Here is a 25,447-nt window from a genome sequence, read left to right as displayed (position 1 = left end):
TTGTCATGTTCAACTTTTTAATTTTTAATTTTATGCGCATGAGTGTTTACCCTGCATAGACATGTAGATGTACCACATATGTTCTTGGCACCCAAGGAAGTCAGAAAAAGTTATCAGATCCCCTGGAACTGGAGTTACAGATGGTTGGGAATTGAAAGTGATCTGAAAGCAACTCATGCTCTTAACAGCTGGGCCATTTCTCCAGCCCCAACACACGCAAACACACCCAGCTGCAGCCTTCTTCTTCCTCTTCCTCCTCTCCTCCTCCTCTTCCTCTTCTTCCCTCCTCCTCTTCTGAGACACGGTCTTAACCCTAGCTAGAGAGTTCCATCTGCCGCTGCCTCCCCAGTGTTGTGATGATTAAAGTCATGTACCAGCTTCACACCCTGTGTTTTTTCTCTTTACTGTCTGAGATGTCTCCCTGGGTTCCATACTCTTAAATGATTTGAGCCTCATTTCCTGAATTGTCATCCTTGTTTGGGTGGCTTTCCTCATCATCTCTTGTGGCCATAACCCTGGTCCTCTTTGCTGTTGGGGGAGGACTAGGGCAGTGATAGGGAAAATAGTTGTATGTGAGAGGCATCCTAGCAAGCCAGTGATGGTTAATCTTGTAAGACTGATTGGATAAGGTAAAGGGCAATTTGGGTATGAGATACACAGTGAGACCCAGTCAAAAAGAGTCAGGAAGTAGAAGCACACGCCTTTGGAAGGCAAAGGCAGGCAGATCTCTGTGATTTTGAGGTCAGCTTGCTCTACAGGATGAGTTCCAGGACAACCAGGAGGAACTACACAGACACACCCTGTCTTGAAAAATACTAATTTTCTCACCTTTAATTTCAGTGCTCAGGAGGCAGAGGCAGGCTGATCTCTGTAAATTCAAAGTCAGCCTTTCTTTACCTAGTGAATTCCAGGACAGCCAGGGGTGTGTAGAAAGGCCTTGTATCGAAAGTAGAGAGGCTGTGGAGAGGCTCAGTGGACAGAGCACAATAGAAGGACCCGAGTTCAGGTCTCCTGTACCCACAGTTGAACACTGCAGCACAAATCTAATTCCAGCTTACTACATCAACAATGGAAGAGGCAGAGACTCTCTAGAAACTTGTTGGCCCATTAACCTGGAGAAATGAAACAGCGAAGGAGATCCTGTCTCATAACATGGTGAGAAGACTGAGTAGGCTTTCTGTGAAAGAATTTCATTCCCAGGAACTCGTAAAATAACGGGAGAAAATGACTCACTCCATCAAGTCTTTTGATAACCAAAGTTTGCTCATACATAATAAAAATATTTCCAGTACTTAAAGGGCAGACAGACACATTTCTGTGAGTTCAAGGCCAGCCTGATCTACAAATGAAGTTGTGGGTCAGCTAGTTTGTTTAAAGGAAAGAAAAAATTTTTTTTATAAAGAACAAAATGGAAAGTGAAGATTGAGAACTTCTCTGATTTTCACACACAGACCCTAGGCTGTTTGCTTGCACTCACAAACGTATGCACATAGGCACAGGAATCATGGCATAACTCGTGACTTTAAAGTTTTGTGGTCAAAGCTTAAAAGTACCCCTCTTTACCATCATCTCATATATGATTTAACGGGAATATTTTTCCAAAAGCAAGTTTTTTTTTTTTTTTTTTGGTTCTTTTTTTCGGAGCTGGGGACCGAACCCAGGGCCTTGAGCTTCCTAGGTAAGCGCTCTACCACTGAGCTAAATCCCCAGCCCCCAAAAGCAAGTTTTTAAGACTAGGCTAGGTGGCACATGTCTGTGACCATACCCTGGGGCTACATAAAAAAGACTCTGAACTTAATTTTCCCCCATCTAGAATCAATGAAATTAAGCCAGGCATGGTGGTGGTGAAGCATATAATTCCAACACTGAGGGGGTGAAAATGGAGGATTATGAGTTCAAGGCCAGTCGGAGGATACTGGACCGTTTTACAAAACACAAAACGGAATCAAAGTAAAGAAATACACTTTAAACGCGATGTTAAGTATCTGCACTGGGAATACCACGGTCCAATATTCACGGCGCCAGACCTCCACACATGGCACCAGCCAGGATCACTTAAGAGAGGGCAGGAGCACCGGTATCTCAGGATGCCGAGGTTTGGGAGCAGGCCGCGCTGAAGGCCTCGGATGATCCGAGCACTCCTTATCTCGGAAGCCAAGATTAGGCTCCTTCCTCCGGGCGACCTTGGATTTAGGGACTTCCTGCGTCTCATTCTCCTCTTCTGGGAGGCTGGGTTTGCTAGTGTAGGATAGGATAAGAGGAAGGGATGACAGACTGCTGTGTACCCCGGGCAGCTAAGGACACTCGACCTGCCCACCCGGTGACCGGAACCGAAGACAGTACTCGGACTCGCGCGCGTTCTAAAATGAGGACAAAGCCCGCCCGGATCTAGAGCGCGCGCGCAGCAGCAGCCAATAAAGTGCCAGGACAATGGTGAGTGGCGGTTCACCTTAGCCAATGAAAGCATTCGTTGTTACGAGGTGGTGCCCGGCTCCGGCATTATAAAGAGCTCCACGAGTTGGCATTGTCAGGCGGTGGCACCGCGCGGGACGGAGCTGAGGTCTTCCTTCTCGATAGCGTACGGCGGCTGCCGAGTAGAGCGATAGGGTCTGTGGACCCGGACAAGCCCTAGGGGGGTCCGAGTGTGACCGCGGCCAAGCCCGCGTCGCCTTCTGCGGCGAGTAGGGCCTCGCGGCGTCATCGGCGGCGAGGTGAGCGGCCGGGCCTCGGGCGGTGGGCGGGAGCTCGGGGAGTGCCGCGGGGCCTGACGCACTGTCGTCGCCGCTCGTTGCAGGAGCCGCTGCGGCCTGGCCGACCATGTCGGACGCGGCTGAGGAGCAGCCCATGGAGACGACGGGCGCCACCGAGAACGGACACGAGGCCGCCCCCGAAGGCGAGGCCCCGGTCGAGCCTAGCCCTGGGGCAGCGGCCCCCGCGACTCCGGCGGGGTCTGGGGGCGGGACCACGGCCGCCCCGAGCGGGAACCAGAACGGCGCCGAAGGCGACCAGATCAACGCCAGCAAGAACGAGGAGGACGCGGGGTAGGTGCGGCCCCAGGCCGCCGGGCCGCCGCCTTTGTTCCGGGGCAGTCTTTTGTTGGCGCCACGCGGCGGGGGGAGGGGCGGACGGCCCGCCGAACAGTGCCTGGCGCGCTCGCCGGCGGGCCCGGGCGCGGTCACGCGCCTTTGAGTTTGCAGGAGTTTGTGGGGTCGACTTTGAGGCCGACCCGGGCTGCTCGCGCGGTGCTTAGGCTACAGCGGGCCTGCGGGCGGGCGGCCCCGGAAGAGGAAAAGCGGCGGATCGCGAATCGGGCCGCGAGGGCTGCGTCTGTGCTGCGTAGGCGGAGTTGGCGCGCAGCGGGCCAGGCCTAGCCTGGCTCGGGTCGAGGGGCGGAGTCCCAGTCTGAACCCTGGGGCGGTCTTGGCACCAGGAAACCACCCAGAGTTCCTTGGGACAGGTACTTGGGAGGCAGGGAGCTCGAGTAGATTCAATTGTGCAGGTCATGCTGATTTAAACTTGTGAGGGATCATGGGTCACATTCTTAAGTTCTTTTCCCGGACATACAGTGTGTGGCTAAACAATCTCGTTTGGCTGTGAGTTCCAGTTGAGTCCAGATTACAGAGCAACACAAGGGTTAATTTGAAAAGGGGTACCATCTTATTCTGATCCATGAGTCTGTGACTTCATAAACCATTCTCCAGCCAGGGAAAGTGTCAGGCTTCTGTTTAATAGAAAAAGAAAAAAAATTACAGCTTCTAAGATTTGTGGTGTTGTCTCTCAATTCCAGAAAAATGTTCGTTGGTGGTCTGAGCTGGGATACCAGCAAAAAAGATCTAAAGGATTATTTTACTAAGTTTGGAGAGGTCGTTGACTGTACAATAAAAATGGATCCGAACACTGGTCGATCAAGAGGGTTTGGGTTTATTCTCTTCAAAGATTCTTCTAGTGTGGAGAAGGTAAGCTGGGTATTTAGCAGTGCTCTCTGCTAGGATTCGGAATCCTAGGTAACTCATGCACTGCAGTGTTGATTGCCACAGCAGAGTTAGATTCCTGTTTTGAGGGACAGCACAGATTCATTCAGTGAGTGATTTCTGGAGGATTGGAGGATTAGTTCATACTGTTTTAAAGGCTTACTGAGAATCCTGCAGGAGGGTAGTGAGCTGGGCAGGGACTAGAGTACTGCCTTCAGACTTCCCTTACTACCTCTTTTATGTCCATTCATGAGTGTGGTGTTAAATATTTTACTGTTGGGATTAAAAGTCTAAGATTGCTATGAGAATAGGTTTTTTTTTTTTGTCCAATTAATCGGAGATGGGACCCCAAATTTCAGAAAAAGTGAAGGTACATGCACTTAAAATAGGGTAGAATGAGGGAGGAGTTCAGCATTAGATGATCTTGTCATCTGCTTTATTGGAAGGAGGTGGGCCTTAAGTTGGGACTACTGCTTTTAGGAAGAATGCAGAGCATGTATGGGATATGTAGGTGTTAAAATGATCACCTGTATGGGAGGTTTGGAGAAAGAACATTGGGTTGGAAAGTCCATTTGGCTTAGCTCCAGAGAGAATTAGGCCCATTTAATGTACTTGTGTTGTTTAGAACGTGACATATTTCTGTTTTACACAGGTCTTAGATCAGAAGGAGCACAGACTGGATGGTCGTGTCATTGACCCTAAAAAGGCTATGGCTATGAAGAAGGACCCTGTGAAGAAAATCTTTGTGGGAGGTCTAAACCCTGAAGCCACAGAGGAAAAGATCAGAGAATACTTTGGCCAGTTTGGGGAGGTGAGTGTGCCTTGTTTTTTTCCTGGTCTTGATTTGCTTTGCCTGGATGTAGTATGGTTCTCACACTTCAGTATTCTTTTCTTAGGTTCATATCTGTTTTGGGGTATCAGGTTTAACCCAAACTTTGCATGTGTTTTTACAGATTGAGGCCATTGAACTTCCAATAGATCCCAAGTTGAACAAAAGACGGGGTTTTGTTTTTATTACATTTAAAGAGGAAGACCCTGTGAAGAAAGTTCTGGAGAAAAAATTCCATACTGTCAGTGGTAGCAAGGTAAGGTGTCAAACTGTCATCTGCTTTTGGCTCTTGGAGGTATAGATGAGGTTAGACTACCTGTGAGATCCTTCTAGGTCAGCAAGACCTTGTTTCTCACCAGACACAATGCTGATTAAAGTAGATGGTCTGGCCCTTAAGAAATGTCGGGTTGGAAACAGCTAGCGCAGTGGTTGGCTCTTCAGGAGGACTCTGGTCTGTTCCTAACAACCACAGTGAGTGGCTCACAACCACCTATAACCACACATTTCAAGGGATCTGATGCTCTTTGGAGGCTTCTGTAGGCACCATACACTGTACTTAAATAATAAAAACTAACATAGCAGGTGCATAGGGGGAAAAAAGCCTGGCTTTTGTGAATAGAGCTGTTGTCTAGGTTCTTTGCTTTCTGGTTTAGTATTAGGGGTTGTTCAGGGGTTAGCAGTGGTCTTAATAATAGAAGACAGTTTTCTGGAACTGTAGGTCCAGAAACGGGGTCCCGTAGTAGGTTTCCATCTATACTGACACATTTTTCTTGCTTCAGAGGAAGGTTGCTTTAGTCAACCCTAATGCTAGTAAAGACCAAAAAAGAGCTCACTGGGATCCTGTTAACTCAAAATGGAGTCAGTTTAGTGGAGTGGTAGCTTTCAAGTTGATTAGGATTGAAGGCGTGGCTGGCTGTGGCTGCATGCAGCTTACTGGAGAACTGGAGTGGCAGCCCATATGAGGAGGGTGGGGCTCCATGAAGATTCTTCCCATTCTCAATGCAAGTTTAAAAAGCTTGGGTTGTGGATTAAATAAAGCAGGCAGTTGGGTGGGACATTGTTAGTTATTCTAGTGAACAATGACTTTTTTGGCAGGCCCTAATATGAAGTAGTAGCCTTAAGCCTCTATGATAGTGAAAACTGCTGATAGGGCTTAGAAGTAAATATTCAAATTATTCAGTGTCTTTAATTCAGATACAACAGAAGGCATAGCTTGATGGAGGGATAAAATTCATCTTCCCACCTCCTTTTGAGAGAGCATCATGCTGCTGCCCTGGCAGGACCAGTGCTCCCTCTAATACCAGGCTGGTCTCAATCAAACTGGAAGAGTTCTGCCTGCCTGTTTCCACCTTCCAGTGAGATGAGATTAAAGCATGTGCCATGTCTAGCTCATTTTTTACCTGTGGGAGTATGTCAGGACTGTCTTTAAAAACATTCTTTAGGGGGTTGGGGATTTAGCTCAGTGGTAGCTTGCCCAGGAAGCACAAGGCCCTGGGTTCGGTCCCCAGCTCCGAGAAAAAAAAAAAAAAACATTCTTTAGAAGCATGTACACCCTCTAAGTTTCCAGGCATAAAAGTCTGACTGGGTCTTGTTTGGATTTAGAAATAAAGCCTATCTTAATAATAATTGCTTAAGAGTGGCAGGCAGTATGTCTTCCAGTGAAGCCTCACACACTTGTCTGTAAGGTGGGTGTCATCTTGGTGTCCTGTTATATTTGAGTAGGATGAGTATCTTCTGTAAAAAGAAAGTAAAAACCTTAGTGGCCGCCTGCCCACTATTGCAGCCCTGAGCTTGTCCCACAGGACTTGACCCAGTGTGTCCTCTTGGCTTCTAGTGTGAAATCAAGGTTGCCCAGCCCAAAGAGGTGTACCAGCAACAGCAGTATGGCTCTGGGGGCCGAGGAAATCGCAATCGAGGGAACCGAGGCAGTGGTGGAGGTAAGTGGGAGCTGGATGAAGACTTCCCGCCTGTAAAGAGCTTTCTGTGCCTGTCTTGAGGGTTGCCTTTTGGTGCTCTGAAGGGTGGGCGGGCAGGCGGGTGGGCTGTGTGTGAAGTGGGGTTGGAGTGGGTTTCCTGGGTGGAGGCTTTGTGCTTGTGCTGCTATGGCTTCATGGAATGAAAGAGCCTCATCTTTCTTATTTGTGCAGCTTGGGGCCCCAGGCCAGTGGGACATTTGCATTGCACTGGGAGAATGGTGGTGACACAGTGGGTTGTGCTTAGCTTTGTGGCTGTCCTGAGTCTTGGTACACACATACCTGTGGGCAAAAAGGCAAAGCTGTGCCAGGCGCTTAGCTCAGCTCCTTCCATCCCAGGCCCCTCTAACTCCAAAGCCTGAACTGCATCTTTTTTAAGGCAAAGCTGCCAAGGGAGGGTGGAGGTGCAGAGGGTGATCTGAGTGAGTGTAAGCTTCCTGTATTCCAAGTGAAGTTAACTGGCATCCTGGCCCTCCTGGATTACAAGGCAGGGCCTAGGGCCCTCTGTACTCAAACAGTAGCCTTTTGGCTTCTGAGTTGCCATAGTAATAACCCCCGCCACCCAAAGGGCAGGATTTCCTCCATCCTAGCTCCTGCGTGTGCTAAATGGTCCACGGGCCCCTGTGCCCTGCTCCCCCCCACAGGTCAGAGTCAGAGTTGGAATCAGGGCTACGGCAACTACTGGAACCAGGGCTACGGCTACCAGCAGGGCTACGGGCCGGGCTATGGCGGCTACGACTACTCGCCCTATGGCTATTACGGCTACGGCCCCGGCTACGACTACAGTAAGTAGGAGAGGGAGGCCCCCTACTTCCTCCTAGGGGAGGCAGGTTAGGTATTTCAGTGGCCACTGGCAGCAGGGGCTTTGGAGTCAGACAGGCCTGGCACAGGCACTGGAGCTACGAATGGAGCTCTATCTAGCTTAGCCTTCTCAGTAAGGTGTGAGAAGCTGGTGTTGCTGTGCAGTGTTACTCTGAGGATGTGTGGCAAGCGCCTGGCACTGGGTAAATGTATAGCTAAGTAGTAGCCACAACGTTGTTCTTATTCCTAGGTCAGGGTAGTACAAATTACGGGAAGAGCCAGCGACGTGGTGGTCATCAGAATAACTACAAGCCATACTGAGAGGCAGCAGGAGCGGCCGAGTGACGACCGCACACGCTTTGTTTGGACGCGGAGTGAACACAATTATGTACCAAATTTAACTTGGCAAACTTTTATGGCCTGTCCCATGTGCATCTTATTTAAAATTTCCCCCGGAAATCACTCTCCTGTTTACTATTCCAGAGCTCTAGTTGTTGTAGGCAGCGTGTGGCGTCTCAGAGGTCAGAGCGGCATTAGGGGGCTGATTTTATTACCAGGTTACCCTGTTCTAGATTGGAGGGTCTGCTTCCTGCTGCCGCTCTGCAGCCTGGACCTGTGGACCCTGGTTGTAAAGAGTAAACTGTATCTTAGGAAACCAGTGTCACCTTTTTCACCTTTTAATTTTATATTATTTGTGTCATACATTTCCAGTAATGGAAGTGTTAATTTTACTGTACTTTTTGGTACCTTTTGGGAATCTAATGTATTGTAAGGTATTTTACACGTGTCCTGATTTTGCCACGACCTGGATATTGAAGCTATCCAAGCTTTTGAAATAAAAATTAAACAAAACCCCAAGCCTGGGTGAGTGTGGGATGCTCTGTAAGACCTTGCCCAGTATTGGAGATGCCACGTGCTCTGGGACTAAGGTCTCCTGGAGCAGAGGTCCTTTAGCTGTTTTCCCCATCTGATCTTTTCAGCTATCATTTTATGCCCATTGTCTCCATATTTAGAGAACATCTTGCCCCATATTGTATGTTCTACATCCTTCGTTTCAATCTAGCAAATGCAAGTTGAAATGTTGGGGATCTACTGGTGGAGGAGGGGGGCCAAGTCTGGCTTACCTGGAGGGTGTTTGATCCTCAGTGTTTCACAACTTCGTACTTTTTCTTCCATGTCTGGAAAAATGATCACAGATCTGCCCTACATGGTTCTTCACTGTCTGCTACCCTTGGATTCTAGGATGCTTGGGATGATAGTTTAGAGATTGGGCTTATGTCCCATCATTTCCCTAACACAGATGGTCCCATTTGTAAACCCAAAAGCAGTTTCTAGTCAAGTCACTGCTCAACATGTTCTGTACACATTGAACCCTTTAAGAGCTGTATCAATTCCAAACATCCACTAGATGTTGGGCTTAACTGGCTAACAAGCAGGAGTAGGAAAGGTTCCTTGCTGCCTGGTTTTTGGTGTGTGTTGGGATCTGAGCTTTGTATATAACAAATCATTTTGGTGTATAGTCATTTCTAGTTTGGTACTTTTCTTAAATTGAGGGGGACCTTGGGCTGCTCTTGACCTTGAGTGATTAAAAGGTTATGGGGAGGATTTGATTACAGCCATCTATCCATTTTAGCCTCAAGTGTGAGGGTGGGCCTATCTTGAAGATAAAGTGAAGCTCCTGTCAATTTTTTGAGACAGGGTTTCTTTGTTTGACAGTCCTGGCTGTCTTGGAACTTTATAGACGAGGCTGGGATTAAGGATGTGTGCCACCACTGCTGGGCTGAACACAAAGGCATCTTTTCTTCTTCCTTCGTTTCAAGATACGTGTAGGTAGCCCAGGAGTATCTTGAACATGTGGTCTCCCTCCCCCATTCCACTTACCCAAATGTGGGTATCATAGGTGGTCATGCCCATGTCTAGTCAGTGCAAGTAGGTAATGCCCATGCTTTCTGAGCTTTCTGATCTAAGGATACTTGGCTTGTTCTAGGATCCCTGGTGCATGCTGGGAGGCTCTAGTTACCCGGGGCCTGATACATACTAGACAGGAGTCTATCAAGTTTACCTGTTAGAATGTCATCCAGCTTTGCTACCACATGCTGTGCGTTATCAAGGCTGAAGCACATTGGAGGCTTGAACTTCAGGATATTCCTCCCAGGGCCGTCAGTGCTCAGTAAAATGTAGTTTTCCTTTAGCCTGGAAGAACAAGATACTTTACAGATAGGCCTAGTCCTCTGTCCTGTAACTGCCAATTAACTGGTGTTGAGCCTACTACTGTCTATGTGGTTCTGGCTGTCCTGATAACTTGCTCTGTAGACCAGGCTGGCCTTGAACTCTGAGGTTGACTTGCCTCTGCCTCTTGAGTGCTAGGATTAAATGCATGTACTATTGCTACCACCCAACTTCCATGACCATTTTTTCACAAGGTTTTACTAACTGCCTAGACTTTAATTGCTCTGATTATAGTCCAGGCCAGCATACCATTGTGCCCATCCAGCTCTACATTATCATACCTAGTCGATGCACTGGTGACTGGGGTATGAAATGATTGGTTTTTTTTTCCCCCTCCCCATCCTCCCCCCATTACTGCCCCCCCCCAACAATCACATTCAGTGGGGGTTCAGTCTGGGCAGGACCAAGGGCTTCCCCTTCCACTGGTGCTTTTACTAGGCTGTTCATTGTGATTATGTTCTTTTTTGAATCCCCAGTTTTTGTCTTAGAGTCAGAAGGTTTGGGGTCAAAACCCAGGACAATACCCACCCTTGCTTAGGGTGACTGCAATTAGAACACTGGCCCTGGCCCTGACTTCTAAACTACCTTAGAATTTATAGTCTCTGATCCTCACTGGAGTGGTAAAGCTGGCTGAGGCCAGTTACTATTGAGTGGGTAAATGAACATATTTTATAATGTGAATAAAGGCATGCTCAGATTTCAGGGGGTTTCATGGTTGAGTAGGTACAGGAGAAGAGGTGGGTATTTGAGGTTGGCTGGAGGCTCATTGTGCTAGGCTATACGGGGACTCAGTGCTTCCCATTTTGGGATAACTTAATGTGGAAAAAGTACCTGGAGACCAAATACTCTGCCTCTTCAGTTGCTGGTGTCCTCAGAGTCTCATCCTTGATCAGATCCACACCAATGAAGAGCCCAGTGCCCCTGAAGGAGGTAACATCTTTATAGCCATGGTCCTTGCCTTTTCTGCCTTCACCTCAGCCACAACCCAGTTTTTACACTGGAGGGGAGTAGACTTGATATGGACTGAGATCTTCAGAGTCCTAGTTCCTTCTAGAGTAGATGTAGACACCTTTATCCCATGGTGGGAAAGTGGGACAGCAGGTATTAGTGTGCTTGTTGCCCCCAGAACCTTACCTGACATCTCCAATGATAGGATGTTTGGCTTTCTGCTGGCTGAGGTGCTCCATAAGGAAGCTGCCCACATTAGTGGCATGAGCCTGGAGCTGTTCTGTTTTCAAGACATCCAGGACTGCTAGCCCCACAGCACAGGACACAGGATTGCCACCAAACTGAACCGGGGGATAAAAATGGGGATTTAGGTCAGTGGTAGAGCGCTTGCCTGGGAATCGCAAGGCCCTGGGTTCGGTCCCCAGCTCCGAAAAAAAAAACCACCCCCCCCCCAAAAAAAAAACCCAACAATGTCAGATGCTCTGCCAATGGACTGTGATCCCATGGGATTATCATGGATAAGACAATTTGAAAGGCCACAGGCCCCCAAAGCCTTAATGCTTGGGGCTTTTTAAAAACTGGTCTCTTGGGGCTGGGGATTTAGCTCAGTGGTAGAGCGCTTACCAAGGAAGCGCAAGGCCCTGGGTTCGGCCGGGAAAAAAAGAACCAAAAAAAAAAAAATGGTCTCTTAGGTGAGGGGGTCCCTATGAACTCTACTTGGCTTCCTAGTTCTTCAAACCAGGTAAGTTAGAAGAGGTAGAACTGGTCCAGCCCTATCTCCTTGCTCCTGGATACCAATGGTACATGGGTAAAACAGCCCACACAAAGTTTCTGCCTACTGGACAATGTTGGCACATGCCTTTAACATCAGCACTCAGAAAGGAAAGGCTTTTGGATCTCTGATTTTGAGGCCACCCAAGTCTACAGAGTGAATTCTAGGATAGCCAAGGCTACACAGAGAAGAAACCCTGTCTTAAAAAGGGACCTAGTGGCAAGCATTTAATGTCAGCAATCTTCAAGAGGCAGAGGCAGGTGGATCTCCTGGTCCACATAGGTCCAGACCAAACAAACAGTTGTAGTGTAGTAGGTATGAGTGCATATGGTGAGAGGGCAGCCTAACCTTGGATGTGGATGTTAACCGGAGACATCCATCTTGGTTTTGGGGACACTCTCACTAGGACCTGGGGCAGACTACTTAGACTATGCTGGATGTCTAGCAAGCCCAGGAATCTAATCTCTGCCATTCTGAGATTACAGGCCTGTGCCACTAAGCCTTGCTTTTTATATGGGTTCTAGAGATTGGACTTGGTCCTCATGTTTGCTGGAGCAAACTGCTTTATGGACTGAACTATCATGTCTATCGTGGGTTTGGTGTGTGTGTGTGTGTGTGTGTGTGTGTGTGTGTGTGTGTGTGTGTGTGTAATTGTTAGGAAGGAGAAGGAAGAGAACAAAACACAACCGATCAGATATAGTTTAGTGGCATAGTATGTGGGCTCTAGCACTGCCTTGATCAATTAAGATGTCTTGTGTTCTGGAGTCAAACCAAAGGCCTTTCACCTGCTAACATGTGCTGTACCACTGAGGCACACTTTGAGCCCATTAACATCACTGTAGACAAACAGAAGCATTCCCATACGCTGGACAAGATGTTCAGTGCCCTGTAGGTATTCAACTGTACTGTAAGTCCCTCTCACCTAGAATAGTAGGAGCTATTTTTATATAGGATTGTTTTTCTTTTGAGGTTAAGCAGTGATTCCTTAAAGCACAAGCAATAGTCACCCCACCACCGCCCACATACAACTTGACAAATCTGATCATCTAAAGTCTAGTTTTTTATTTTTTGAGGAAGGACTTCACTGTGTAGTCCTAGGTGGCCTAGAACTGAGTGATAAAGGTATGCATCTGGTTTCATAAAATTGATGGCCAGGGAGCTCAGTTAAGTGAGAGCCGTGCAAGCCTGATGGTAGTAGTTTGGTCCCTGGAATCAAAGTAAAGAGCAAAATGTACCAAGTAGCATGGTGGTGCAAGCCTTTAATCTCAGAACTTGGGAGGCAGAAGCAGGAGGACCTCTTGAGTTTGAAGCTAGCCTGGTCTATTAAGTTCTAACATAGATCTATCTCAAAAACAGATGACTGACAGTGTTCATGTGGTATCTCACAAATATAGAAAGTGAAGACTGCTGCCAACTGGCTTGACATCACAGCATACACTATTGGCATGGCACTAACCTCGCTAGATATGTGATCAAATGGGTATCTTCCTCCCATACAGAAACAGACAGACATGCACATACACAGAAATTTCCACAAGCACTAGCAACTAAGGAATGGAAAAAAGACCCCATCATTTCACAGAAGAGGGAACACATGGACAGTAAACTGGAAGAGGCCTGAGAAAGAGGCCTGAGAAAGGCTCAGCCCAGAGCCCAGAGTCTCATCCCAGAAACCCACATTGATGGAAGGAGAGAACTGATTCCTGCAAGTTACTGTCTTTCAGGTACACAACAAAGTACATAAAATAAATCTGTTAAAACTATAAAACTCAAGGGATGCTTCACAAATCTGAATTTAGGGAACAGCATATCAAAACCACATGGATCCCTGGACTGAAAAACCTTGAGCTGAGCATGGAGGTGCACTCGTGGAATCCGGGTGCTGAGCTGAGCAGGAAGCTCGCCATCAGGTCAGGTGGATTATGCATTCAGTGCCAGGCCAGCTCGGACATCCTAGCAGGAGTCTCACCACACAACAACCTCCAAGCAATACACCGGGGTGATCTGTTTTGACCTGTGAACTACTGGGGGGAAAACATCTAAAACTGAGTGTGGACACACCCTCGGGCTCAGCAGTTCCACTTCTGGGTTAATTTGTAACTGATCTTTCTGCACTTGGAGAACAAACAGTTAAGAATTTTTAAAATAGCAGTGTTCACAAGACAAAGGACAGCCTCAAAGCACATTGGTAGATATGAACAAGTCATGTAGACGTTAGCAGGGAAAATGAGAGTGACAAACACTGTTAGGTGATGACGAATGCGCAGAATTACCAGAGTTAGCATACATTATGAGAGAGTTTGTAAAGCCAAACATGGGACAAACACCAGAATAGATGCAAGGTTAGGAGCCTAATCTTTTATCTGAGGTGAGTTTCTCATGAGTTTAAGTAAACAAATAAAGCCAGTAAGGTGCCAAACTGGTTAAGTTAGATCCCTAGAAGGAACCAATGACCCCTGACCTCTACATGAGTAGCCACATATGCACCCATATACAAATAAATGTAAAAACCTTAGTAGAAATAGCTAAGTACCCAGTTAACTGGAGGAAGGCCATACCAAGACAAGGGCTGAATTGAGCTTCTGCACTTAGGGGAGTCAGGGTCAGGCCCCATTGGGCCATCTGCCTTTTCCAGGTAACAAGCCTTGCTCTGTAGCTGGCTAACCACTGCTCACCTACAGACTTTGCTCTTGACTCCTGTCTCCACTTTGCCCTCAGCTCTGTCCACTTCCTGCCTGGGATGTCCCTTCTGCTCTCATAGCAGACCATGACATACCATGTCTACTAAGTGAGGTTCTTCAGTGTCACAGTTGAGTCTAGAAATGTGTTTCCCCGACATCAAGGCTACCCATGGCAGAGGCTGTCTGTCATGTAGGCACAGACTGAAGTCAGCTGAAAGCCTCCACTTCCCTTGCTCAGTGACCCTCATTGCCTGTCTGACCTCTTGCCAAATGCTGACTTTCTTAAAAATTCAAATGGCTTTTTATAGAAGTCCTTTCCTGCTCTTGTCCAGATGAATCTTACTCTATTTGTTCTTTTATAATGACCACTAGAAAAGTTTCCACGTAGTACTTGAGACCTCATCTCTCTGAGAAGGAAACCTTGGGAGTCAGAGTAGCTCAGTGGTGGAGTGGTTGTGCATTACTGATAGGCCTGGGTTGCTCACCAGCACTTTGAAACAAAAGACAAAGCAAAGCCAAACAACACATGCTTTGCATAGTTTCTGTTTCTGTGATAAAAAGAGGCTCTGGCCAAGAGTCTGTTCCTATTCTCATCCTGCATCTGCTGTCTCAGAGTCACTAAGCTGGGTGTGTGTCAGCTTCTGTAAGGGAAGGCCCTTGGCTTTTGCTCAGGGTCAGGGAACCATCCTTCCTCCATGACATGGTGTGGACCTTGTGTCTCCCAGGCAGATCAAGACTCCTCATTCACATTCTTAAGCTTTCTGCCACAGGTAGGCAGCTTCTGCTGGAAGAAAAGGGGTTCTTGTATTTTATTTGTTTTATACAACCGTATCTGACTCATTTGGATTAATATTAATTTTTTAAAAGATTTATTTATTACATATAAGTACACTGTCATTGTCTTCAGACACACCAGAAGAGGGCATCAGATCTTATTACAGATGGTTGTGAGCCACCATGTGGTTGCTAGGATTTGAACTCAGGACCTCTGGAAGAGTAGTTAGTGCTCTTAACCACTGAGCCATCTCTCCAGCCCTGATTAATAATAATTTTGAGAGATGTTTTACAGTACTAAAAGAAAATCTGACCCGGGCCAGGTGAGATGGCATACACCTTTTAATTGTAGCACTTGAGAGGCAGAGAGGTAGGTGGATCTCTGAGTTTGAGACCAGTTTAGTCTACATATTGAGTTCCAGGCTAGTCAGGGCTACACAGTGTCTGTCTCTGTGTCTGTCTGTCTGTCTCTCTCACATAAAAAACAAACAAACTTGACCTAGCTGTAGCTTCCGGGAAGATGGAATGGTGGGTACTGCAGTAGCCCGGAAGCATTCACTAATAGAGCCTGCCCTACAACTTTACTCACCGTGTTGAAGTATTCTACACCGGTAGCTTCAAATGCCCTTGACACAGCTTGGGTAGTGGCCAGGCAGGCAACAGGATGACCATTGCCGATGGACTTGCCCATGGTGACAATGTCGGGGACAAAGTCTTCTCCCTCCAGCTGGAAGGCCCAAAAGTGTTTGCCTACTCGGCCAAAACCAACCTGGATCTCATCAGCCACAAAGAGCCCTCCGGCTCTGCGTATGTGCCTGTGGAGGACAGATGGCCAGCAGAGCTGTGGTAAGAGATGACCAGGAGCTGGGAAGTCCTGGGAATTGAGGCCTCACTTTGGGCATATGGTTGGCCTTCCCTGGGCCATTATTTCTTTTTTTTTCCCCATGCGGAAAGGTTTAATGAGAGAAGAAGAGTAGAAGAGGAGAGGAGTAAAGGTAGGCCATGAGCACGTGGAGGGAAGCAGGGAGGGGAATGGGGAGAGAAGGGACAGAGGGGAAGAGAGGAAAAGAGAAAGAACAAGGAGCAAGAGTGGGCCATTATTTCTTAAAGGGTTTTGTTTCAGAAACTTCTGGCAGGCAGGCCAGTCTGTAGTCAGAATTTGGAATTGACCTCAGGAAACTTAATTACAGCCTCCCCCCTGGACAGAGCCTGCCCATCTACTCACTCCGCCACCTGGGAGAAGTATCCAGCAGGGGGAATGATCTGTCCACTCACACTAGGCAGAGACTCGGCGAAGAAGGCTGCAATCTGTGGATGAGGCAGAGTTCAGTGTGCCTTGTCAATATGGCGATGCCCCTTTGGGTGCTGTGTCACATCTGAGGGTGTGTGTCACCCTCTGAAGGCCTCTCTTCCCTTGTACTTGGGCTTGCTCCAGTCAACTAAATTCACTTATGCACCCTGCCCCCACCTATCAACCTTTTCTCCCTGTCCTCATGTGGTAACCAGCACTAGCTTCACTCTCCCTAGAACAAAAACGGGGCTCCATCTTTGCCTACACCTTCCTTAAACATGTCTCATGGCTGTCACATTTCTGAGTCCACCTCTTGTCTCTGGCTACTGCAGATGCTGTCCTAGTGGACACTTTTCCTGTTTTTCATACTGCCCTCAGGAGGATGCCTTGACCCAGACAGGGAGGTCGTATCCGTCTGGCTTACAGCCCTTGACCCATGCGTGATTTTTCTCACGGTGTTCCCTCTTGGGGCTTCTTTGGAGGCCTTTCGGGCACATTGGACAGCTGATGGGATGAGAAATTGCTTCTTTTATATTTACTTCTATCTTTTGGTTTTTCTCTGTGTAGCCCTGACTATACTGAACTCACTCTGTAGACCAGGCTGGCCTTGACCTTAGAGATCTGCTTATGTTTGCCTCCCAAGTGTTGGGATTAAAGGCATGCTCCACTACAGCCATCTTGGGAAATTGGTTCTTTAGAAGTGTTTGTGGAGCATTAAGGACCCTCATCTGGTTCTGCTAACTGCTCCTTTCCCAAACACTCTTATTTGCTGGTTACTGCTTTAGTCTTAGAGAACCCATTTTGTCTTAGAGAACCCATTTGCTAGCACAGTGGGGGAGGCAGAGGCCTTGGTCTCCCAGATATACACTACCATCTATCTCTCCACAGACTCCCCATAGACTACTCTAGAAGGGCAGCACCATGGTCCCTGTTTCTAGGCTGCTGCAGTAAAATACATCCACCATGCAACCTGAGAGTGAGAGAACAGCCAGTCCTTAGGTCTCCTCACTTTCCTTGTTGAGGCTCTTAGGTAGACTTTCAGACTTATGGGTTCTGGCTGCCTTTCTAGGCTCACTCCACAGTCTGCTCTCCTGGCCTCATTCATGTGACCCGCTGCCTCATTTCTGTTCAGGACGTCCTTCCTCTCCTGCCTCTGCTTTACCCTGAGTGGCTAAATGTTACCTTTTACTACATAACACTATAGTAACTTCCTCTAAGGCACCTCCTTACAGCCACACTGCTCTGGCCTGGGATTCCGTTATTACACAGGATGTCCCTTTATCCATACTGTCTCTATTATGTTAAAAAACAGCCAGACATTAATGAGCCTCAGCCCCTCTCCACAAGATTCTCAAATGAAAACCAGGGCCTCCTCTTGCTCCATTTCCAGTACTGGAATTGAGTCCATGTCATATACACGCGTGCTATGCAAACACTTAATGCTGAGCTACAACCTCACACCCCTGTCCCCAGTTCCAGCCCTGGTTGGCTGGGATTCCCTATGTTGAGTTTACTGGCCTCAAACTCAATTGTCTATCTGCCTCTGCCTCCTGAGAGCTGGGATGTAAGGTATGTGCTACCATACCAGGCTTCCCGCCCTTCTTTTGACTTTTTAAAAAAGTTTTGGAGCTGGAGTGGTTAAGAACACTGGTTGCTTTTTCAAAGGACCGGAATTCAATATTCAGCACCCACATGGTGGCTCACAACCATCTATAACTCTAGTCCCTGGGGATCCAACATTCTCTTCTAGCCCCCGTGGTGCACAGACATACATGTAGGCAAAACATCCATACACAAAAAATACTGAAATAATTAAAAAAATGTAGAGTTATTTTGTATAGGGTCTCACTAAGCTGCTCAGGCCAAGGTGTGGTTACCTTCCTGCCCTTCTTCTGTGCACTGCTGATGACATGCTTCACCTCACTGGCATAGGCCCCTGCTGGATCGGGGTGGTCCTCCCGGTAAGGTCCCCGGTAGGTGTCTGGGAGCGGAGCCTGTTGGGAGAGACACTGCCATGTCACCCAGGCTTGGGGATGGAAACTGACCTGTTGCTGATGGTGGGCGTGCATACCACATGGACCCATTCCTTCTGGCCATCCAGATTCCGGAACTTGTAAGGACTGATGTCGATCAATGAGCTCAGGTGACCATGATAAGCACTAGGGAGAAGGAGGATATGGACATAGGCCCTGTAAATGGTGGCGTTGACTACCATTTTTGAGTACAAAACACAGGGAAAGCTAACGGAGCCCTTGAGCTGAGAATGCATGCAGGCTTGGAAAGGCTTCCTGAAAGGCCATTTACTGGCACGTCACAGTTCTAGTCATCTGACCACTCTAGGTTCCGTTTTCTGCTCTGTAAAGTAGGAGCATACATCCTAAACCTTAACTCATTTCTAATGCCCTTTGGTCTCTGACTCAGCTGGATCTCCAAGTGCTGTAGACCTGATTTCACTCTCCAGCTTTTCTCAGAAAGATGGGCTGTCAACAAGGCCTCCAGGGAGGTGTCATTGGAGTCTGGCTTCCAGTGTCCTGCATCCTCTTCCCACTTATGGGCCCAATGTCAGAGCCTCACTGACCCCTCACAGGCCTGTGGAGCCCAGGTTCTGGAGAAGCAGGGCAGTGAGTTGTACTTACTGGTCTAATACCACCACATCCTGGTGTCCTGTGTACTGGCGAGCTAGTCTCAAGGCCAGGTCGTTGGCTTCTGACCTGTGACAGAAAATATGGGCATGGCTTAGAAGACTCAAGCACTTCCAAGTCGGAGGGACCCTTCCAGCACGGAGAGCATCCTTAGGATGCCATGCATTCCCTTGGCAAACATCCACTGGCTCTGTGCTGCATCGGAGCAGGGTGAAAACAGAAGGTGCCCTCTAGAAACTTGCATTTGGATGCATCTATCTGTTTTGTTTTCAAGGTAGGATTTCTCTGTGTAGCCCTGGCTGTCCTGGAATTCATTCTGTCGACCAGGCTGGCCTTGAACTCAGAGATCCACCTGCCTCTGCCTCCCAAATGCTGGGATTAAAGTTGTGAGCCACCACCGGAGCTTGATTCTGAAAGCCAAACAGTGAAGACAGAGTGCTCATTTCTGTAAGTGCCATACTGGGCATAGGGTGTGAAGGAGACCCAAATGAAGCTTCATGTAGGTAACGGGGTATGATGGGGTAAGCTGTGTTCTAAAACTACCATGCTGAAGTTCTAACTCACAGTACCTCCAAATGACTGTATGTAGCTTTGCTTGGAGAGCAGGCCTTTAAACTAAACAGGTTAGTTTAAAGGAGGCAACTGGGGGGCTGGAGAGATGGCTCAGTGGTTAAGAGCACCGACTGCTCTTCCTGAGGTCCTGAGTTCAAATCCCAGCAACCACATGGTGGCTCACAACCATCTGTAATGAGATCTGATGCCCTCTTCTGGTGTGTCTGAAGGCAGCTACAGTATACTCATATACAATAAAATAAAATCTTAAAAAAAAAATAAATAAAAAAAAAAAAAAGGAGGCAACTGGGGCAGTGTCAACCCAATATGAATGATGTATACATGAGAAATGACCTAGATTCCCAGAGACATGGGGGCATTTGCACAGACCCTGTGACCTGGGTGGAAAGCAGTCATGCACTAGGTAAGGGGCAAGGTCTCAGGTCACAGACCCTCTGGGCACTGTGGTCTCGGACCTTTCATTTTCAGAACTTCGTGAAGATACATCTATTTTTCTTTTTTTTCTTTTTTTTTCTTTTTTTTTTCGGAGCTGGGGACCGAACCCAGGGCCTTGCGCTTCCTAGGCAAGCGCTCTACCACTGAGCCAAATCCCCAACCCCCTATTTTTCTTTTCTTTTTGAGATAGAATCTTTCTACATAGCCCCGAGCTGTCCTGGAACTCACTGTGTGACCAGGCTGGCCTCAAACTTACAAAGATCCCCTGCCTCTGCCTCTCAAGTGCTGGGATTAAAGACACACCACCATGCCTGGCCTGAGAAAATACATTTCTATTCCTTAAACCCCAAAGTCTGCAGCCTTTTGTTATGACTGCCCTAGCCGTCATAACAATGGGGCCAGTGGTAGATTTGCAAGAGGTAATACTTGCCCTAAATCCCAAGGAAGATTCTAAGACTTTGGAACAGACCACACACACAGGATCTGTTCTGTTTGGTATCCTGGACTATGGGAAGGAACCCAGGGCAAGGAAGATGGAGGCAGGAAAGTATGCAGGGCCATACTCCAGAGCCTGAGAAAGAGCCTGGATTGTCTCCTCGTCAGCAGCATGCAAAGCCAAAAAAAGTATGGAGCAGAGAAAGTATGTAACTTTGCCCTCATTTTAGGAGGCTGTTTCTAAAGGAAATGAGGTAGGAGTGAGGAAGTGCGGGGGCTACCTGGGTCAGAGCCCTGGGGAGGCAGATTAGCTTGGAGGTGTGTTCGTGTGCATGTGTGTATACATGCATGCATGTGTGTTTTCTTCCAAACACACACAGGTAAGATAGTAAGTAGATGGTGTGTGTAAGAGAGAGATAGAGATAGAGATAGAGAGAGAGAGAGAGAGAGAGAGAGAGAGGCATCAGGGAGAACCGGTACTGAGAGCTCACATAGGCATTGGTAGAAAGCAGCTCTTTATTTTAAAATTTATCTATCTATATCTGTCTGTCTGTCTGTCTATCTATCTATCTGTCTATCTATCATCTATGGTTTCACCGTTGCCCTGCCTGTCCTAGAACTCACTGTGTAGAGTAGGATGGCCTTGAACTCTCAAGAGATGTGTCTGCCTTTGCCTCCCAAGTGCTGGGATTAAAGGTGTGTGCCAACATGTCCAGGAGAAGGCAATTCTTTGTTGTTTTTTAATATGTGAAGGGGTTGGGGATTTAGCTCAGTGGTAGAGAGCACTTGCCTGGCAAGCACAAGGCCCTGGGTTCGGTCCCCAGCTCCGAAAAAAAGAAAAGAAAAAAAAAGAATATGTGAAGTTGGAGATGACTGTCAGAGGTCAGATTTCTACTTAGAATCTTAAGTGGAACACATGGGAGACACACCACCACATCTTTTATTTTCATGTGAATGTGTCTGTGTGGGTGTTTTGTGCAGTGCCAAAGGAGGCCAGAAGAGGGCGCTGAGGTAGTTACAGGCGGCTGTGAGCCATCTGATAACAGATGCAAAAAACTGAACTTGGGTCTCCTGCAAGAACAAGTGCTGTTTTTAGCCACTGAGACATCTCTGCAGCCTCCCCACTTCTTTATTTCAATTTTTAAAAAGTATTTTATGGGGGTTGGGGATTTAGCTCAGTGGTAGAGTGCTTGCCTAGGAAGCGCAAGGCCCTGGGTTCGGTCCCCAGCTCCGAAAAAAAAAAAAGAACCAAAAAAAAAAAAAAAGTATTTTATGAGTATGGGTGTTTTGTTTGTGTGTGTGCCTGGTGTCCATGAAGGTGCATGTTGGATTCTTTGGAACTGTAATTGTAGAGAGTTGTGAGTGGCCACATAGCTGCTGGGAATCAAACCTGGGTCCTCTGGAAAAGCAGCCACTGTTCTTTTTTTTTTGGTTCTTTTTTTCGGAGCTGGGGACCGAACCCAGGGCCTTGCGCTTCCTAGGTAAGCGCTCTACCTACCACTGAGCTAAATCCCCAGCCCCGCAGCCACTGTTCTTAACTGCAGAGCCATCTCTCCAGCTCCAACATCTGGGTTTGTGATACAGATTTTTGAGTCACCAGCACATGGATGACATTTAATTCTAAGCAGACAGATGAGATCACAGAGGGGAAAACAGGAGTGGGACCTGCCCCACAGAGCAGGGGGGAGGGGCCTGGAGACCTGCCCCACAGAGCAGGGGGGAGGGGCCTGGGGACCTGCCCCACAGAGCAGGGGGGAGGGGCCTGGGGACCTGCCCCACAGAGCAGGGGGGAGGGGCCTGGGGACCTGCCCCACAGAGCAGGGGAGAAGCATCCCTGGTAGCTTGTAGACACCAGAGCCTGGAAGCAAGAGCAAAAAGCATCTGTTGGGAGAACGACAGCTCTGTCAAACTGATAAGAAACCGGGAAGCGGGCAGAGAGGTCACAAGACTTAGCAACGTAAAGTCGCTGGAATCCATACAGAAGGAACTTGGTAGAGGGAGGCAGCAGCAGCCGCCTTTCCTGTGCCCAGTTTCCTGTTCTTACAAGAGGCTTTTCTGTCCCCTAACCTGCTCTGCTCTTCCTCCCCTCCAACTGTTTAGTACTGTGTGACTAGGGATGGAAAAGCCTTTGCACACTAGGTAAGGGCTCCTTCCTTATCGTGAAACGAAGAAGGTAAATTCTACTTGGAAGTTCTTCAGGAGATAAGACTTAAGTGGCAGTGGCACCTGAGATTGTTACTGTAACCCAGATGCTACTTATTGGAATGCTCTTTCAGATGTGATGACCATCTTCCTGATTCTGTCATCACTGTCACTCCTGTGCATGTGCCCAACACTCCACAGTCTTGCTTTCCCATCCTGTAGCATCATCTCCCTGATTAAAACCTTTCATGGGGGTTGAGGGCTGGAGAGATGGCTCAGTTGTTAAGAGCACCAGCTGTCTTCTCTAGGACCTGTTTTCAGCCCACAACTGTCCAGGAGATTCGAAACCACCTTCTGGCCTCCCCGGGCATCAGGCATGCACATGATGGAGAGATATATGTGTACGCACATGCGTGTTTGTGTGTGCACAGGCAAACACTCACAGATACTAAGGATACACATCAAACACTCATCAGCACTAGGCAGAAACAAAACCAACCCTCAACCCTTGTACTTTCTAGTGTCTCATTGCTGTTTCTTGTTTTCCGAGGCAGGGCTTCTCTGTGTAGCCTTGGCTGTCCTGAAACTCACTCTGTAGACCAGGCTGGCTTTGAACTCACAGAGACCCACCTGCCTCTGCTGGGATTGAAAGAGTGTACCACTACTGCCTGGCCTCTAGTGGTATAGAGATAAAAACAGTTCCTCCCACTTGGCTACCATCCTGGATCCTTTCCCAGAGTCTGCTAACTCTTACCCAACACCTAGAAGGGAGGTGATGGTGTCTTCTACCAAGGAAGATATGAGAGCCAACAGAAAAGACTCTGGGATCTACAACCCAGAAGCTCAGGAGCCTTGACTGAGGTTGGGTCCACTCTGCCAGGCAGCTTCTCTACGCTGCACCCACATGGATGACTTTCTTCTTTGAACTTCTTCTCAATGGCATGATGTCTGTTTACTTACCCAGAATTCAGGAAATAAAACACAGAAAGCTTCTCTGGCAGGGTCTCTGACAGCCTCTGGGCATAGTCCACGATGTTGTCATGTAGATATCGGCTGTTGGTGTTGAGCACCAGGTTCTGTTCATGTGCAGCTTGGACCACGGTAGGGTGGCAGTGCCCGACTGCAAGAGGGGCATCACCATCATGTGGCCGACTTCACTCAGCCGGACCCACCAGATTCCCCCTCACTCCATCTGCAAACCCACCCGGGGAGCTGGAAAGATGGGAGTTAATGGTGGGGGTGGGGGAGCACAGAGATGATGATTCTGGAATGGAAGGTCTTGAGAAGTGAGTCCAGCAGAAGGAAAAGAGGGTCCCATAGAAATGCTATCTAGAAAACCCATGTTTTTAGAGAGGTATTTTAAGACTCTTGGCTGGAGGGGGCCAGTCAGAGGGTCAGCCATGGGAACAGCATAGTAAGAGCTCACCCTGTGCCAAGCACGGTCAAAGCAAGTTAGCAATAATTAACAGTTACACACAACGCCCACCAGGCAGTGAGTCACTACCAACAAGGCTCAGGATTAAGTAATTTCTTCCTCTCTGAGACAGGGTCTCTCTGTGAAGCCCTAGTTGTCCCTGAAACTTGCTATGCAGACCAGGCTGGCCATTAACTTAAGATCCACCTGCCTCTGTCCCCTGAGTGCTGGGAGAGTCCTGGGTTTTAACCTTCATCTGCCTGCAATGTGCCTTCTAGCGCACAGTCTCCCTTTCTTCCATCAACTGTGGCCCCACTTGGCTGAATTCATACTTCAGTTTCCTGTTGCTCTTACTGTAGTCAGTAAGAGTGAAGGCCTGTTGTCATCACCCTGCACAGGGCCGAGCTACACTTGTGGTCATGGATGGGTAGGCTACATGCCCAATTTGCTATGAGGTCCACATGCAGCTTGGACCCTAGCACGTGAACCTCTGATTCCTGCTTAGTTTGGCACAGCTATGGTGTGGAGTCTTTTCAGGCTACTTCACAAAGACTGGGGTCCCCTCATAAGCATCGAAGTCAGTTCTGTTGAACCCAGGCTGTCAGTCAGATCTATGGCCTCAGCCTCCTCTCCTGTCTCACCAAGGGTGAGGAGGCATCATACCGACCATGAGCCACATTGTTGATGCAGTCCAGGTACTCTCGCCCTTGCTCATCATACAAGTACTGCCCTTGGCCTCGGATAATCTTAACAGGATTCTCAGGAAAAAAGAGTCTGCAGGAAGAGCTGTGGAGACAGGCAAAGAATGGACAGCCCTGTCTGAAGACTGAAGGGTGAACACTCATTACAGCTCCCTGCACTCTTTCCTGATTCTGGAATGGACAAAAGCTTGCAGGACACGGTGTAACTTCCCTGCCTCCCCATTCCAGAGAACAGGACGGGGCAGAAAGTTGCTGAGACAAAACTATTTAAGCCTTGGTGGCCCTCTTCAGTTTTGCTTGCACACACATCAGCTTCTGGTGTCAGCCTTATGGAAAAGGCTTCAGAATGGCTTCCTGAAGCAAACAAAGCTCCTTGTTAGGAGCTGCATCTCAGCCCTAAACATTCCTTGCCATCCCAGTGGCCCTGCTGTCCCTGGCAGTGGTGGCTAGCTAGTTCCAGTCGTAAGCCCCAGCCATAAGCTCTTTTCCACGTGGCACCGGGGGTTCTCCTCACAGGCCAAGAGCAGATCTCCTCTAACCCTCCCTGTGACACGATTGCCCACCCCAGGTCAGTCCCAATTCCTTATGCAGGTGGCTGCCAGGGGCAAAGCTCATTCTAAGGGGCAGGGGACACCCCGGAGTTGCCGGGTAGTTCTCGGTCGCTTCTCGTACGTTGAGAGAGGCGGCGAAGTCAGGGACTCGGGACCGGCGCTATACACGCCTTCCGAGCCCATACCCGATACCTGAGCAGCCGACGTCTCAGGTCCAGAGTGGCGGCCTTGGCGCGCCGGTCCGCGGCCATGGCGCCGAGCGGTCAGTCAGTCACCAGACGCCCC

General features: G+C 48.3%; 2 protein-coding genes across 17 annotated transcripts; one reads left to right on the top strand and one right to left on the bottom strand.

Annotated features, from left to right (window-relative positions):
• Positions 1–1,836: 1,836 nt before the first annotated feature.
• On the bottom strand, positions 1,837–25,447 carry Phykpl (5-phosphohydroxy-L-lysine phospho-lyase). 15 transcript variants are annotated; one of them, XM_087569156.1, is made up of 13 exons: positions 25,355–25,447; positions 24,578–24,696; positions 23,457–23,616; positions 18,906–18,980; positions 18,341–18,428; positions 18,147–18,263; positions 16,204–16,286; positions 15,568–15,793; positions 10,938–11,092; positions 10,635–10,724; positions 9,637–9,767; positions 8,699–8,752; positions 1,837–4,050 (listed from the first exon to the last, which is right to left on the bottom strand). In XM_087569156.1, the coding sequence occupies exons 1-13, from the start codon at positions 25,411–25,413 to the stop codon at positions 4,043–4,045; spliced, it is 1,365 nt and encodes a 454-aa protein (XP_087425282.1). In that variant the 5' UTR covers positions 25,414–25,447; the 3' UTR covers positions 1,837–4,042.
• Hnrnpab (heterogeneous nuclear ribonucleoprotein A/B) lies at positions 2,530–8,432 on the top strand. 2 transcript variants are annotated; one of them, XM_087574633.1, is made up of 8 exons: positions 2,530–2,711; positions 2,795–3,041; positions 3,788–3,956; positions 4,624–4,782; positions 4,925–5,056; positions 6,635–6,737; positions 7,418–7,558; positions 7,825–8,432. In XM_087574633.1, the coding sequence occupies exons 2-8, from the start codon at positions 2,818–2,820 to the stop codon at positions 7,893–7,895; spliced, it is 999 nt and encodes a 332-aa protein (XP_087430759.1). In that variant the 5' UTR covers positions 2,530–2,711; positions 2,795–2,817; the 3' UTR covers positions 7,896–8,432. The 2 variants fall into 2 exon arrangements, with proteins under 2 accessions (XP_087430759.1, NP_112620.2); NM_031330.2 differs by lacking the exon at positions 7,418–7,558 and having other exon boundaries at positions 2,536–2,711; positions 7,825–8,430.

The sequence above is a fragment of the Rattus norvegicus genome, chromosome 10 (assembly GCF_021556685.1).
Source record: "Rattus norvegicus strain SHRSP/BbbUtx chromosome 10, alternate assembly SHRSP_T2T, whole genome shotgun sequence".
NCBI lineage: Eukaryota > Metazoa > Chordata > Mammalia > Rodentia > Muridae > Rattus > Rattus norvegicus.
This window is presented reverse-complemented; position numbering and strand designations above follow the sequence as displayed.

Coding starts and splice junctions, on each gene's coding strand:
- Hnrnpab (XM_087574633.1), top strand. CDS start 2,818: ATGTCGGACGCGGCTGAGGAGCAGCCCATGGAGACGACGGGCGCCACC. Junction 3,957..4,623: donor ATTCTTCTAGTGTGGAGAAG/GTAAGCTGGGTA, acceptor TGTTTTACACAG/GTCTTAGATCAGAAGGAGCA. Junction 4,783..4,924: donor ACTTTGGCCAGTTTGGGGAG/GTGAGTGTGCCT, acceptor GTGTTTTTACAG/ATTGAGGCCATTGAACTTCC.
- Phykpl (XM_087569154.1), bottom strand. CDS start 25,413: ATGGCCGCGGACCGGCGCGCCAAGGCCGCCACTCTGGACCTGAGACGT. Junction 18,981..23,456: donor TTTTATTTCCTGAATTCTGG/GTAAGTAAACAG, acceptor TTTCTGTCACAG/GTCAGAAGCCAACGACCTGG. Junction 18,264..18,340: donor AGAAGGAATGGGTCCATGTG/GTATGCACGCCC, acceptor CTCTCCCAACAG/GCTCCGCTCCCAGACACCTA.